General features: G+C 33.8%; 1 protein-coding gene across 1 annotated transcript; it reads right to left on the minus strand.

The window, feature by feature from the left end:
* Positions 1-9,674: 9,674 nt before the first annotated feature.
* LOC137837370 (tryptophan aminotransferase-related protein 4-like) lies at positions 9,675-12,372 on the minus strand. Its single transcript, XM_068646347.1, has 5 exons — positions 12,016-12,372; positions 10,938-11,235; positions 10,537-10,829; positions 10,159-10,442; positions 9,675-10,070 (listed from the first exon to the last, which is right to left on the minus strand). The coding sequence occupies exons 1-5, from the start codon at positions 12,279-12,281 to the stop codon at positions 9,877-9,879; spliced, it is 1,335 nt and encodes a 444-aa protein (XP_068502448.1). The 5' UTR covers positions 12,282-12,372; the 3' UTR covers positions 9,675-9,876.
* Positions 12,373-17,382: the final 5,010 nt, after the last annotated feature.

The raw sequence follows: 17,382 nt of genomic DNA on the forward strand, positions 1-17,382 counted from the left end.
CATGGTAAGCGTGAACTAAGAGTGGCTTTTGGTGCGCCTAAGCCTAAAATGACCGGCCTAAGTTAGCTTAGTAGTTTCTAGAAACCGTAAGCTAACTTAGGTTGGTTTTTAGAAACCAACATTTTTTCTACTTACAATTTAAACAATTTTAGAAAAGGAAATTCTATACTATTTTGACAAAAATTTAAAAACTATGCTACGCTTGATTATAGACTTCTTCGAACATGTAGAGGTAGGTTTCTCTGCCATCAGTGGCAGTGTCCCAATCCTCATCAAGCCTCTTGGTCATTGCCCTTGTAGTTGGCCTTATATGTCTTTGTGTATGACCTTCCTTTGAAGTGGTGCTTGGCCCTCTTCCATCAATGTCAATATAAAGTTCTTTGTTTGAAATTGATGCACGTAGAAAATTCATTTATATGGATCTCTCGCATATAAAATTCTTAAGAATGTTTCCTAAATATCAATCTCTCGCATACTTATAAAATAAACTTAGAATCACACTCAGACGTTAATGGCAATTAACATTTCAAGTCTATCTCTAACACTCAAATATGTTAAGTATTGATGTTTAGGTCTGAACCCTAAAAATACCTCTCGGTCAAATTTAAGATTCTCAATTTGTCACGAAAATTTAAAAGTAAAACAATAATACCAATAATCAATCTAGAACTGAATATTTTAATATAAGATATCACCTCAATACATAAGTGTTCGACCAGATTACTCCCAATCCCAAAGGGTAGAATTAGTCACGAATACTTCTAGCACCTTTCATTCTCCCAATTGGGTTACAAATCACTCAATGGTGTTTTCCTCTCAATCCGCTACCCTAGGGATGAGCCTCTAACCCCTTCTTTAACCTAACTTTCTAGGGTTATGTTGTTTTTTATGTCGCACTGATGGGCTAAGTGATAAAACATAAAAAAGACCTAATATGTCTAACGCATTCTCGCTCAAGTAAGAATATCTCTCTTGAGTGAGAATCTTCTGTTGCAAAATTGGCTTTTTCGGCACTTTTCTCCATTCTGGGACCTTCAATCTTTCTCTTTTTAAGCTCAAATCATTCCTCTTTAATCCAAATCTCCAATCTTTCCTAGAAACCTGCAATTAACACCAAATTTGGGAATAAAATGCTCTTATTCAAATAAAGATCATAAAAAATGAAAAAATGTATAAATTCGTAAATTAGGGATTATTTGATATGTAAAGTAGCAATAAATCCTCATGAGTGCCTATATTTTAATATGAAATATTACTGAAATTACGCACTTATCAATGATGTTCACATATGCTATGCTTATTCTGTTAGAATATATCTCTTCAAACAATTCACCCCCCCTCTAGTTTAAAGCCATATATTCTAACATTTGGCATCAAGAGCTTGGTTCTTGAAAGTTATTCAAGTTGATCCAAAAATCTTTTTTCTATGGCTGGAAAACAATCTTTTGAGGAATGTGCTTCAATCTACAAACCACCTTTATTCTGTGGATTGAATTACAAATATTGGGAAGCAAGAATGAAAATCTTTATGGATCTATTGATAAAGGAATTTGGGATTCAATTGAGAATGGTCTTTACATTCCAAAGTTTAAAAAGAATGGTTCTTTCATTGCAAAACCTGGGTCTCAATGGACCAATGATGAATGTAAGATGGCCAAGCTTGATTGTACTGCTCAAAACATAATAGCTTCTGCACTAGATACTAATGAGTTTTTTAGGATATCAAAATGCAAAACTGCTAAGGATATGTGGGACACACTCAAGGCTGCTCATGGACACAATGAACCAAAGGAGGCAATGACAAAGAGTCAAGCAAGAAGGAAAAGAAGGCAAAATAAGAAAAGCCTCAACCATTGCTTCATGGTCAGAAAGGAGGATGACTCAAGTAGTGTAAGTTCATCAAACTCCTCAAACTCTGAAAATTATGGTCAATTGCTTCAAGCCTTTCAAGAAACACATGAAGAAGCCAACCGATTAGCTCTCTTGAACAATCGGTTAAAAGAAAAGAACAGTTGGCTTGAAAACAGAGTAAAGACACTGGAAGAGGAATTAGAAAATTCAAAAACAGATGTTGAAAATCTTGAAATCATTTACAAAAAACTCCTCGTGCAAGTGTGATACTCTAGTTTGTGAAAATTGCGAAAATCTTGAAAAGAAGGTCCACTATCTTGTAAAAACTGTGGATAAGCTTTCTAAAGGCCAATCCAACTTTGAGAGTGTTCTAGAATCTCAAAACTGTGTTTTTGGAAAAGCTGGATTGGGTTTTAAAACACAAAACAAACAAGATAGATTTTCAAAATCATTTTCGAAAATGCCAGAAAAACAATCGATTGGACCATTGAAACAATCGATTGTTACATGCTTCTATTGCATGAAAAGAGGTCATTCTGTGAGGTTCTGTAAAATTAGAAAATATGTTGTTACTAAAGGTCTTATGAAGTGGATTCCTAAGGGTAATAAAGCTTTAATTGATGAGTGTAAACCAAATGGACCCACATTCATAAGGGGACCAAATCTTTGTACTTGAAAATCCTTTTTGTAGGAAATCTTGGAGGAGAGCAAGCAACTGTGGTACTTGGATAATGGATGCTCCAAGCACATGACAGGGGACAAATCAAAGTTCCTGAGTATCTCTTTTATGCGAGAGGGTCATGTCACCTATGGAGACAACAACAAAGGAAGGATTCTTGGGAGAGGATCCATAGGAGACAAAGACATCTTGGTAATCCATGATGTGCTTTATGTAGAAGGCCTAAAGCATAATCTGCTGAGCATTAGCCAACTATATGACAAGGGATATCAAGTGATGTTCAAGTCAAACACATGTGAAATCTGTCTACCCAACACCAAAGAGGTAATGTTGGTAGGTAAGAGAGTTAATAATATGTATCTTCTAGATATCTCTTCACCATGTTCAATTGGATGTCTTCTATCCAAGCAAGATGAATCTTGGCTTTGGCATAGAAGAATTTTTCATATTCACATGAATCACTTGAACAAGCTAATTTCAAAGGATCTTGTGATTGGGCTGCCAAAACTCAAGTTTGAAAGGGATCACATTTGTGAAGCATGCCAAAAAAGGGAAACAAGTGAAAAGTTCTTTCAAAATTAAAAATGTTGTTTCATCTTTGAAACCTCTTGAACTTCTTCACATGGATCTCTTTGGACCCTCAAGAACTATGAGTCTTGGTGGAAATTATTATGCTCTTGTTATTGTTGATGACAATTCTAGGTACACTTGGACTCTTTTCTTGGAATCAAAGAGTGATGCCTTTTCTACATTCAAAAAGCTAGCAAGAAGGTTGCAAAATACAAAGAACAGCAACATAGGTTCTATTAGAAGTGATCATGGAGGAGAATTTCAGAATGAGAAGTTCAGCAAATTCTATGAGAAGATGGGAATTCTGCACAACTTCTCTGCTCCAAGAACACCACGGCAGAATGGAGTGGTAGAGAGGAAGAACAGGTCTCTTGAAGAGCTAGCAAGGACAATGCTTAGTGAATCATCACTTCCTAAGTACTTTTGGGCAGATGCAATGAACACCTCATGTTATGTGATGAATAGGGTGCTTATAAGGCCTATTTTGAAGAAAACTCCATATGAACTCTTCAGTGGAAGGAAGCCTAACATCAGTCATCTCAAAGTCTTTGGCTGCAACTGTTTCGTTCTCAACAATGGAAAGGAAAACTTGGGAAAGTTTGATGAGAAACCGGACCTTGGTATCTTCATAGGGTATTCACTCACAAGTCATGCATATAGAGTCTACAACAAGAGGTTGATGAATGTAGAAGAATCAGTCACGTTGTCTTTGATGAGGTAGATCGCAGAATCAATCAAATCCCAAAGACCAGTGCTGAAGAAGATGAACAGAGCATCAGTTTGGAGAAGCTGGAAATCTGTGCAGAAAAACAACCGGTTGATTTGTAGAAACAACCGATTGAAATTCTGCAACAGAGTCAGCTGCCCAAGGAGTGGAGGACTCCTACAGATCTGTCAGTGGATAACATCATAGGACAGATAAAGAAAGGTGTCTCCACACGTAGCTCCATCTCAAACTTCTGCAGGCACACAACTTTTGTCTCTCAAATTGAACCAAAGTCAATTGAGGAAGCTCTCAAGGATGAGAAGTGGGTTGAAGCTATGCATGAAGAGTTGAATCAGTTTGCAAGGAATGAGGTATGGTTTATTGTCCTTAAAACTAATGAAATGAATATTATTGGTTCGAAATGGGTTTTCAGGAACAAGCTAGATGAGGATGGTGTGATCACAAGGAACAAAGCAAGGCTAATTGCCAAAGGCTACAATCAAGAAGAGGGCATAGATTATGGTGAAACCTTTGCTCCTGTTGCTAGATTGGAGGATGTGAGGCTGCTGCTGGCTTTTGCGTGTATGAGTGGTTTCAAACTCTTCCAAATGGATGTCAAGAGTGCCTTCTTGAATGGCTACATCAATGAGGAAGTCTATGTAGATCAACCACCGGGCTTTGAAGATCATAAGTATCCCAACCATGTCTTCAAGTTGAAGAAAGCTTTGTATGGACTGAAGCAAGCTCCAAGACAGTGGTATGAGAGGCTTAGCAACTTCCTGCTATCTCATAGATATGAAAGGGGAATGGTAGACAAGACTCTCTTCATCAAGAAGTCAAATGCAAAAATAATTCTTGTGCAAATCTATGTTGATGATATCATCTTTGGTGCTACACAAGATAGTTTGTGTGAAGAATTTGTGGCTGCAATGAAAGGTGAGTTTGAAATGTCTATGATGGGAGAATTGTCTTTCTTTCTTGGATTGCAGGTTAAGCAAACAAAGGATGGGATCTTCTTAAGTCAATCAAAGTATTGCAAGGAGATTCTCAAGAAATTTGAAATGGAGAGTTGCAAAGAAGCAAGCACTCCAATGCCATCAAGTTGTTACATGGATGCGGATGTTGCTGGAAAGAGTGTAGATCAAACAAAATACATAGGATTGATTGGATCTTTGCTTTATCTAACAGCTAGTAGGTCGGACATCATGTTTGCGGTGTGTCTATGTGCAAGATATCAAGCACATCTTAAAGAGTCACACTTCAAAGCTGCAAAAAGAATTATGAAATATCTCAAAGGAACATCATCTGTTGGATTATGGTATCCTTCTCACTCTCCAATTCATTTAATTGGTTATTCAGATTTTGACTTTGCAGGTTGCAAGCTAGATAGAAAGAGCACAACTGGCACTTGCCACCTTCTTGGCTCAAGCCTAATCTCATGGCATAGCAAGAAGCAAGCATGTGTTGCTCTCTCTACTGCTGAGGCTGAATACATTGCTGCTGGAAGCTATTGTGCACAGATTCTATGGCTCAAACAACAACTTGCAGACTTTGGATTACAAATCAGCAAGGTTCCTTTGATGTGTGATAACACAAGTGCCATCAATCTTACCAAAAATCAGATTCAGCACTCAAGGACCAAACATATTGAGATAAGGCATCATTTCATCAGGGATCATGTAAACAATGGGAACTGTGAAGTGAAGTTTGTGGAGACCAAACTGCAGCTAGCTGACATCTTCACAAAACCTTTACCAAAAGAGAGGTTTTTCTTCTTAAGAAATGAGTTAGGTATCCTTGATCTTAATAATCTCTCCTAAATCTGTTTTGATACATGCTAAAGTCTATTTGTGAAGACAAATAGGGGGAGAATTAATTGGTTCTTGTATATCTTTATCTGATATTGTATAATCTGTTAAAATCTCTAATATAAAAGTGTTTTCTGCTACTGCTGATAAAAACAACCGATTGTTTCGTGTAAACAACCGATTGTTTATCAAGTTTTATGCTTTGAATATATAAAAATCTAACCTGCTGCTGTAAGAAGCATTGGATAGTATAAATGCTATTTTTGCAGGTACTCCTTCAGATTCAATCAGATCAAACACAAGCACCATGGATTTGTCTTCATCAAATAGGGGGAGATTGTTGAACCAAGTGGTGTTGAAACTTTGAAGAATCCAAACCCTTTGAAGGATGTTGAAGCCTTGGATGTGCTTGTTGTTGCTGTGCTGGTTTAGTTTAGTTATGGGGTAGTTTGAGTGTTGTAATCCACCCCTTGATCGAATCTAAAGCATAGACATTCTCAATCTTTGTGAAAGTAAAATGTTTTTCAAACTAAGTTAAAACAAGCCATTGTTTTGTCAAAACAATCGATTGTTTATACTTAGATGTTTTGAGAAAAGATTGAAAACTGTTTTTCAAATGGTTGAGCTGTTAAAACCAAAACAACCGATTGATTCGAGGAAACAACCAATTGTTTGTTTTGGGACCATAACATAAAAAATGTTTTATCTTTGACTGAGCTTTAAATGATTTAACTGCTTACGCTCTAGTCATTAAATGCTTTGACCAATCTTTTAATGCAATTTAAGAGTTTGTTAAGATTTGATAACAAACAACATCTTTGAATAAATTCAAAAAAACAGATTTGAGTAACAATCTTTTACAAGATTTTGAAAAGAATTTTTGAGTTTTTCAGAGAGCTGAGATTGCTTAAAGTTTGTGATTGATCAAAGTGTGTGGAATAGGATTCTGCTTGTATTGATTTCAGATTATCATCTGTAACAAGTGTAAGGATTACAAGGATTATACTTGTTACAAATGATAATCTGAAATCAATACAAGCAGAATCCTATTCCACACACTTTGATCAATCATAAACTCTAAGCAATCTCAGCTCTATGAAAAACTCAAAAACTCTTTTCAAAATCTTGTAAAAGATTGTTACTCAAATATGTTTTTCTGAATTTATTCAAAGATGTTGTTTGTTATCAAATCTTAAAAAACTCTTAAATTGCATTAAAAGATTGATCAAAGCATTTAATGACTGGAGCGTAAGCAGTTAAATCATTTAAAGCTCAGCCAAAGGTAAAACAGTTTTTCTGTTATGGTCCCAAAACAAACAATCAGTTGTTTCCTCGAATCAATCGGTTGTTTTGGTTTTAACAGCTCAACCATTTGAAAAACAGTTTTCAATCTTTTCTCAAAACATCTAAGTTCAAACAATCGAATGTTTCGACAAAACAATCGGTTGTTTTAACTTAGTTTGAAAAGCATTTTACTTTCACAAAGATTGAGAATGCCTATGCTTTAGATTCGATCAAGGGGTGGATTACAACACTCAAACTACCCCATAACTAAACTAAACCAGCACAGCAACAGCAAGCACAACCAAGGCTTCAACATCCTTCAAAGGGTTTGGATTCTTCAAAGCTTGAACACCACTTGGTTCAACATATTCTTCTTAGGCTAATGTGAGCCCAATTTATTATATTTACACCATATCTTACAAAAAGACTAAAAGAAAAACAATTGTTATCTTGGCTCTTGCTTGTGCTCTACTCTTGATGATCCTCTTAGGAATGCTTGGGCCTAAGTGATTGGTTGTCTAAGATGTTTGGCCTAGCCTTGAACCTTATTTTATGCTCATGGTCATCCTTTTAGAAGGATTGGATAACTCTGATGGTGTTGAATCATTCATGCTTTCATTAAGGGATTAGGGACTTAAGAGTCTTTAATAACTTTGCTAGGAAAATGGATATGGAAGTTAGGCTCGAACAAGGAATGTGGAAGGAGATATTGGACTCTAAATACAAGGGCTGGAGAGAATTAAGGATCATCGGTGAGGATAAATCAGAGCCCCCTTTGGTGGAGGAACATTAGGAAAATAGGAAAAATGGAGGAATGTGAATACAATTTTGAGGATCACATAGAATGGGAAATTGGGGAGGGGAAAAGCATAAGGGTTTGGGAGGATAAATGGGTTGGGAACATGTCATAAAAAAATAAATATTTAAGGCTCTATAACATAGAAAACTGCAAAGAAGCAAGGCTGTGTTGGAAGCTTGGAAAATAATATATAGTTGGACTCCTTCCAATGGAGAAAGGGGCCTATGGAGTGGGAATTTGTTTTGTATGAAACTCTAATGAATGAACTAGATGGTATAAAATTGAGGATTGAGAAGGATGATAGATGGAAATGGAAACAATAACAAACACAAACCTACATGATGAATTCAACTTACTACCTATTGCAAAATGAAGCGGTTGGGCAGAATGATTTTCTATACAAGAAATTTTGGAAATTTAAATCACGTCCTTCATTACAATTCCTAGCTTGGAGAGTGATAAAAAAATAGAGTGGCAATGAAGGATAACCTTAGAAGAAGGGAACTAAGGCTAGACAGTGTACTTTGTGTTTTCTGTGGTCAATAATAGGAGTTTGTCACTCACCTATTCTTGAATTGTACTACTACCTTGGTTGTTTGGAATGAATGTTTAAACTGGAGACATACGACATACTACAAATACATTTCTCATCTAGGAGCAAGACACCTTACAGTATTAGGGAATAGTGCTTGAAACATTCAATTAATTATTTGTCGATAAAACATCTTTACTCACTTTGAAAGGGGATTTTTTTTTTTTCAATTTGTTATTGTATAGTGAGCAACTTCTAAAAAAGATTCATGTAGTAGGTTTGACATTTTTTATTTAAGTTAAACTTTAAAAAAATATTAACTTAAAACACTTAATAAAAGAAAGGTTAAAGCGACCTTACAACCAGCTAAACAATTTATTCCTATATATGCCTAATTAATTTGACCAGTCCTAAAAATTGACTTGTAGTATCTAATATTCAAAATTTTAACACGATTCCAAGTCAATAATAGCTCCCCGATAATCTCAAATATAAATTTCCTTACATTTATTTTTGAAAATGAAGATTTAATATTTTCAAATAGAAACTTCGATGTATATATAACTTCAATAGTCCCTATAATGACGAAATGTCATATATCGTAATAAATAGATTGATATTGATTGACTTCTCGAGATAATATCTTACTTTTCTCACCACTAATATAGCCTTATCCTACCGTCATCATATAATCAAAAAGATTAATCAATTACCTAAATTCAAATAAATTTAATTAGATGGTTATTACTATTATTTTAACTCTGCTGATTAAAAAACTATTATTTTAACTCTTATAGGGTAAACATTAAAATAATGTAGGGATTTCTCTTTAGGCTTAATTAAGTTGTCTCAAATTGGATGACTTAAGTTTTTCTTTAAACCACAAAAAGTTTTTGTTAGTACTTAAGCTACACATTTTGTTTTCTTGTTATGTGAGATCCCAAAAAGAAAAATAAGTATATTATCAGCGCTTAAGTGATTTTTATTTGGAACGCTTAAACTTAGTCAGAAAAGGTAAAGGAATACGTTGTTGTGAGGAATTAGTGAGTTAATTAAATTTTATGATGGCTTAAACACCTCTTTTAAAAACTGATTAAGACTTAATAATGTTTATAAAAGACAAATTTGTTGGCTATTTTATATGGACTTAGACACTTTGAAATAGGACTGCCATGATTATGAGTAGCTAAATTTCATTAGAGTTTAATGTAATTGGTCCTCTTTCATGCAGTCGCTACTCTTTTTTTTTATTCAAAATTGTTATTGATTATTCTTTTTCTTTTATATATATATATATATATATATATTATTAGGATTTAGGTCTGTTTTTTTTAGATTTTTAACCTACATTTTTTATATTAACTGGAAATCCCTTAAATATTCTTTTTAATTTAATATATCATTGTCTGATAAAATTATAAAGAATAATTATAGGTCACGAAGTCTAATAAAATTAAATTAATAATTTCATAAATTCAATTTATGCTATAAATACATCAACTATTTGATTCTTAAAATCTAGAAATAAATGCTTTATTTATCTAGGTACCACACAAATATATATGTGAATATGGTCTTATTTAATTTCAGTTCTTACTGGTGCTAGATGGATGTGGAAGCATAATAATGTTTACAATATTTGGGCTCCTATTGTTTAGCAACAAGGGTTTTGAGCTTGTTTATGAGTATATCAAAATCATATTGGCTTCTAATCAGACTGAGACGCACGTAATGATCATCATCACTATATAGACTTCCTGTACGACCATTGATGCCAGCAGCTTCAAGGATTTCATAGCAGTTTTTGTCTTCTTCTCTCTCACACTTCAACCAAGCGTAAGCTGTGGTGTGAAGAAATTCAAACGAAATTGTTAGTTAACAAAAAACGAAAACTTGCACTTGATCATGTCATTGGTAATTGACGTTTACCTGGTGAGAGATCTCTTTCCCTTTTGAAGAAGGTGCAGTATTGGGAAGACAGTTTCTGCAGAGAAAAGCGTTTTGATTTAGATATGGTTTCTTTCAACTTTATCCAACGATGTCTCATGGTTGAATATGCAAATTTGAATATCTCTTTTCCATCATCTCCTTCAAGAACAACGTCCAAAAGCTTTAAAGCTCTCAGCTGAGCCTCGCGGGAAACTCCCATGGTGTTCATATCCAAATATGTCAACATCTTTTCATATACTGCTTCATCCTCTATTATTGCCCATCTGTTAAAACAACACAGTGATTAACAATTAACAAAATTCATTTCCATACAGTTATATCTGTTGATGAACATGTTTCATAGCATATATATCTCACCCAAATCGGCTCCCAGCATGGCCTGTGAGCTTGGAAATTGTGAAGATCATAAGATCATCATCAGCTGGTGAAGGAATGGCAGTGTAATGTGGCCAATAATAGGCACGATCATAAATGTATTTCACATTATCACCTTCAAGAACTCCCTTAGTCAACTTTCCATCAGGATTGTTTGGTGAAGTGACAAACTCAATGAATGTAGAGTTACTATCTGTCTTGTTAATCCATGAGGATGTGCTTCCTTCATAACTAAAATTCCTAGCATTGAAAAATTGTGTCTGTGTTCTGTACACCTGTAGCAAAAAGTTTGTTGAAATTATTAGGACAAAGATTCAATTTTAATTTGAAAATGACACGAAAAGTACATATAAATTTTGTTGAAAGTGTGGAATGGAACTTACAGGGTAATATGGTGGTGTGGCAACTACTTTTGCTGGAGATAGTGAAGATGTATCGGGAGACAAGGCATAAACTGCAGCATTTAGGAGTTGTGTTGAGCCACTTCCAAATACAATGTGTTTTCCTTCAGTTATTGCATTTCCAACTATGTCATGAAGTTTTTGGATATGGTCCACCAATAGTTGTGAGATGTATGATCCATCACTATAAGTATAACCCATTCTGTGCCACCCTGATACTAATATAGCACTGCTTCTGGCATGTTTCTTCCAAAATGGCTCCAAAAAATATGGATCCCCACTGCAATTAACATTCAATTCATGTAATTTTTTTTTATAATTTGTCTATTATCTAATATGGCATGATCAACTGATATGAACAAATGAGAAATTAGAAAAGTAATTTATCCAAAAAAATATGACTAATTAACAATTATTTTGTAGATTAAAATATTGTATAAAAGGAATATACCATTTGAGAAATAATGTTATATCTTCCTAAAAAACAAATATCCCAATTAGTATTTTATTATTTTTTTTCCTAAACTTTCTAATCCAAATTTTGAAATATCTTAGGTTTCTGAATATTTTATTCATTAAAAAAAAGTCGGTTTTTGTTATCAAAGAATATATTAACTGAGAATATAAAAGTCTTCAAGTCAACCACTTCGTGTCATCATCTGTAATTTCTTTTGTAATGTGTGTTCTTAATATCTTAATTACTTCAACATAATCAACTTATTTGAATAAATAGAAGGGACCAAATTTTAGATGATGTAAACAAGACTTCCAACATATAGTTTTAACAACAAAGACAAAAATGTCAACATATAAAAAACTAAGATCGGTCAACATTAGGGTTAAGACTAACAACAAAATTCTCAAAAAAGTTTTAAAACAAAAAAATATTAAATCTTTTGGATTTATGGATATAGAATCTAAAATTTAGTTTGCATAAACTTTTTGTAAATATTATTGTATATTTATATAATTTTGTTGCCCATAAAAAAACTATTGCAAAACTGAGACCATAGGTTGAATTGATAGCAGTTAATATATTGAATTTATGAGAAGGGTTTACCTTCCAGCATTGGCAGAACAATTAGATAACAGCTTGGAGCAATCAGATCCAGTGTAGCATGGATTGCACTCACAAACTTGTTTATGGCCTTTAAGAACAAGACCATCAAGGTATGCACTTCCATGTCCTGAACATTCTATGGCTGCCACAGCCTCAGCTTCTTCTGCAGCTTTTCTGCTCCAAGGGGCTTCCCATTCTCCCCTGCAAACAATCATGTTTGAACCACACAATACAATCATGAATGTAACAATGAATGATAAATTCATTGGACTTGTTTTTCTGGCCACTCTCTTCTACCTAGTTTTTCTTATGAAATAATATTCATGCAATTTTCTGAGTTGAACTTTTAGGTTTCTGAAATGTAGAGGCTCATGTCATGCATTTATATAGCTAGAGATACAGCCTACAGGTTTGAACATAACGGAAGGATAAAAGAAGAGAGTTCATTTAGTATACGTTTCTTGTACTCAAAATTAGGGCACGCTGACATAATAGGAAAGGAGAACATATTCTCCTTAATATGAGTTTCTTGGTAAACTCCTTTTCTAATATTAAGCAAAATTGAAATTGGTTTTTTCATAAACTAAAACTATCTTATGCATGATTTAATCTGTAAAAACTTTCACATAATTTTTCTATTTTTTTATTTATAACTTCTTCTTATAATCTTACTTATTTCGAATTCAAATTCGTTTTTATATTTTTCTTTCCTTGGAGAATTTATTGAAAATTTTGTCCAAACAAGTATAATATTTATGAGTACTTAAAATTTTATACATGCACATATACTTATAATTAATATTTTTTTAAATGTATTTATTATAGAAATTTACTCAAAGTGCACTAATACATAAAATTAATGAGAGTAATTTAATTTTTTATGAAATACAATTAAGTTCATTAAAGTTATGATGGATTAGCAACTATATATATATTAGAATATATTTCAAAATATAAATATATATTACTCTTAAAAACACATCATCCGAGACATCAAGGGTAAAAGTATTTTAAAATATAAGTATATATATACTCCAGAATGATGTATTTTATTGCATATTAAATATTTTCTCTACACAAAAAATGAAAAAGTTTCATAATTTTGTAAAAATTAAAATTTCATTATTTAATAGTTAAAAATTAAAAAAAATTAGAAGAGTTTCATTGAATTTAAGAGTATGAAGTTGAAATATCATTATAAAAGAAATCAAATTCTTTTGTTGGAAAGAATTATGGGATAAACATGGAAAAAACTTCAGGAATGAGTCATATGTTTATCAGACAAATAAATTTGACTATAGACATAATATGTTAGGTTTTTTAACAAATTCCTTAAAAAAAGTTTATCAACAAATAAATATTTGTGCAACACGATGTGCAGTGCGAAATATAATTTTTTTATTATAATTTAATTTACCAATCCCGATGAGTTGAAAAGTGTACAAACATTAGGAAGTATCCACGGCAGTTTCTTGTGCAGAGAAAATAATAATAATTCTACTTCAAACACGTGATTCTATATTAAAAAGTATAAATTATAGCCATTTTATAGTAATTGACTTAGTAACATCAAAATAAAAAATTATTAATTTATATATCTTTCTGGTATAATGTTCAATTTCCTCTTTTCATATTTGACATAATTGTATTTGTATACGCTAAGAGAATCAAATAGTACTTATAACTAGATGTGTACCGTTGCTTACTTGTTTTTTGTTTTTTAATTTTTTTTTCTCCGATGCTAATGTTCGGTCAGTCGGAAATTCCTTCTAAAAAACGTACCTTAATCCTCCATAAAGGGTCCTATTTATAACCTTGGTTCATGAACCCAGGCCATAATGGATCGAACATCAGTTATTAACTGATGCATCGTGGTCCGCTATTACTAGGGATGTGTATTTTTTAGTTAATTCGTTTCAACTAGTTTTTCGGAGATATTTCCGTATATTTTGGGATACACCTTGACTTATTCAAGGCTGCTATAACTTACCATTATTTATTGCATTCTTTGACATCTTCTTTGACTCGGGCGGTCGATCACTAAGACCAAGATTGGTCCATCCCGTACTGATCGATACACTTGCTCCCTAGGCTCGAAGAAACTAATTTCTAAAGAGTTGGATATGACCGTTGGAGTTCCCAAGGTGAAATGTAATCATTTAGGCACATTAAATGCTTACAAGTGATTTTCCATTTACTTTATTTTAATAAAATCGCCGTTTAACGAATACAACTCAATTAGAAAAAGATCCAACGGTTAAGATTAAGTGTCGTTTCATAGCCGAATGACCTCAGCCATTGTGATATGATTCCAATATCAAGATATAGATGTTTCATAGACATTATATGGAGTCACCTTGAGTTGGAAAGTGAATAGGAACTTTTCTATAATTGGATCAATGTTCTTTCATTCAAGAACTCACCAAAACTTGAGCCACAAGCCAAAACTCATGTAGAAACCCATTTCTTGTCAAATGAACCGATTAAAATGCACAAGAAATCAAATGAACCTATTGAAACTCTATAGAAAGCAATTGAACCGAACAAAAGCATGAAAAGAAGCTAATGAAGTAGTTATAACATTAAGGAATTGAAAAGAACCGAACAAAAGTGCAAGAAAAGGAAGATGAACCGATTAAAAGAAACTAGAACGGTTTAAGACATGTTTTGGAGTTCATATGGACATGGTAATGGAGGAATAAGATGGAAAGAGAAGAAGACTTATGTGGTTGGAGTTCTTGGAGATGAACACACCACTTGAAGGATGCAAGACTTCAAGATGAGTGTAGATGCCGCCACTTGAGGTTCCAAGATGCACTCAAGATGAGACTAGAAGAGGAGAAGACAAATCTCACTCACTCAATCACCAATTTGGGAGAGTTTCATTACTCAAACAATCAATTATGTATTTAGAAGGACCTAAGCCCTCCTTATATAGGAGAAGGACCGGTCATGAAGTTTACAAAGCTTACACAACAAGCTAACCAAAAGTCCCTTGCATGCTACTCACTTATAGCGCCTATAGTGAGACATGAAGGGTCAACTTCTAGAAAGTTCTAAACTAATGTCTAAAGATTGATGAGAATCAAATAAAGGAGGCTTTTATTAATGGAGGAAGAGGACATCCACCCTCACATTTGAAGTTCTTCCTTCTAGTCTTCTCAAAATTAAAAGAAGAAATAAAATAAAGATGAGGCCCAAGCCCAAAGCCCAAGCCCAAGCCCAAGAAGGCCAAAGCCCAAAGAGTCCAAGTCCATCCCATGAGGGGCAAGGCCAAGCTTTGAAATACTCTTGTATAGTTTTAGGAGGTTTGGTTATTAAATAAAGGTGTGTGAAAATGTAAAATAAAGTCACATTGTCCATGTGACTTAGGAGAGTGGTGTAGGTGTAGTTTTTGGGAGGTGTCATAGTAGAAAAAGGTCACACCTCCCATGTGACTTGTTTTTGGTGGGAATTTCAAATGAGTTTATTTGAAATTTCCCACCTATTTTTCAGCACCTTAGGCTATAAATAGAGGTGCTTCCTTTGTAAAATTCAGATTTGATTTTATCTAAAGAAACTATACTCAAAATTGGAGTGAGCATTTGGAGAGCTTTTGAGCTTCTACTCTAGTCTTATCTTGAAGGACCATGGTTTCCTCAAGTGGCGGCTTGCACACTCATCTAGGAGCATCCATTCTTCTAATGGCGTGATCATCCAACCATTCCTCCATCTTCATGAGCATTCTCTTCTCCTTCCTTTCTTCTTCTTCAATTTGTTCATGTAGCCTTGAGTTTTGAGTTGTTTTTGTTTTGGTTCCTTTAATTTTCCAGCACCTATTTTCTGTTTGCTTCTTAATTCTGTTCGGTACTTTTGTTTTTAATTCAATTCTGTTCGGTCTCTTCTTTTCATTCTCCTTTGTTGATTCAATTTGACAATATTTGGTTCATCCAAATGAGTTTGGGATTTGGTACTTGTTATTGGTGAGTTCTTGATTTTAGAACCATGATCCAACTTCTAAGAAAGTGCCTCTACATTTTCCAGCTCAAGGTGATTCCTCAAAGTGTCAAGAATCTTGTTCTATGTGGCTATTGGAATCACATCAAAGATGCTTTACAAAAAGAGGTATCTTTAGGTTTCCCTCTTAGCACCTACCTAAACACTATTCTATATTATTTACAAATTTATACAAAAGAAACTGTAAAGAGAGACATTAATTGAAGCCTATTCTTGAAAGCTTGTAGACTTCTTTAGCTTTAGGCTTGGTCCTCTCTTTATTTTATGTCTTCTTTAAATTTTGAGAAGACTAGAAGGAAGAACTTCAAATGTGTGGGTGAATAACCTCTTCCTTCATTAATAAAAGCCTCTCCTATGTGATTTCCATCATACTCCTCGAGTTGGAAAGAATTCGTCCACGAATTCTGAATCCCTGCATATAACAAAGTCAGTTTATTTTTACAATTAAAAGTTGAAGAAAAAGGCAAACATGACTTAGCATTAGTAAACAGTGGGAGTTCAGAAAAGGAGATTCTATAAACAAACCAAGTTGGAAAAATTTGTTTGGGAATGATGATATGTTTTGGAAAAAGACCTCTTAAATGGTGAAACCCATTAGGAGGTATGAAAAAATCATCCCTAACATTTTTTAACGAAGTTGGTGTTGAAATAGGAACCTTGGGTAATGAAAAAGATAAAGAAGAAGAAGACCTTGGAGGTTCCATGTGAGGCATAGCACGAGTCAACATGATGGATTTTGTGGATAAAGTGGTGTGACTCGGTTTAGTACTTACTTCTTTTTCTTTCTCATTTTCTCTTTTAGTTTTCATTTTTATTTGGTCCTCATGAACCTCTTAGGGAGAGAGAGGTTTTAAGATAACCTTGCGCCCTTGGAAGAAAAAAGACATTGTATTGGATAGGCCATCATGTAAAACATTTCTATCAAAATTGCCAAGGCCTTCCTAAAAGAAGATGAGTTGCTTCCATGGGTACAACATCACATAAAACCTTATCTTTATACTTTCCTATTGCAAAGTGAATGAGGACTTGTTTGTTAACCATTATTTCACCTTCGGTACTTAACCATTGCAACTTATAAGGATTGGTATGAGAGATAGTGGGTAAGGCTAATTTCTCCACAACTCTTGTACTAGCCACATTAGTGCAACTACCCCCATCAATAATCAAGGAACATAACTTGTTGTTGATAAGACAGTGGGTGTGAAAAATATTTTCCCTTTGGGTATCATTCAAAGATTTTGGAATTGTGCCCAACATACGCCTTATCATCAATAAGTCACCTTCACAAGGACTTTCGCTCTCAATCTCACTTGATGGCTTAGAAGGTGAAGAATGCCTAGATGAATTGGAATCATGCTCATTAACTACTAC

Source organism: Phaseolus vulgaris, chromosome 4 (assembly GCF_000499845.2).
Source record: "Phaseolus vulgaris cultivar G19833 chromosome 4, P. vulgaris v2.0, whole genome shotgun sequence".
Lineage (NCBI taxonomy): Eukaryota > Viridiplantae > Streptophyta > Magnoliopsida > Fabales > Fabaceae > Phaseolus > Phaseolus vulgaris.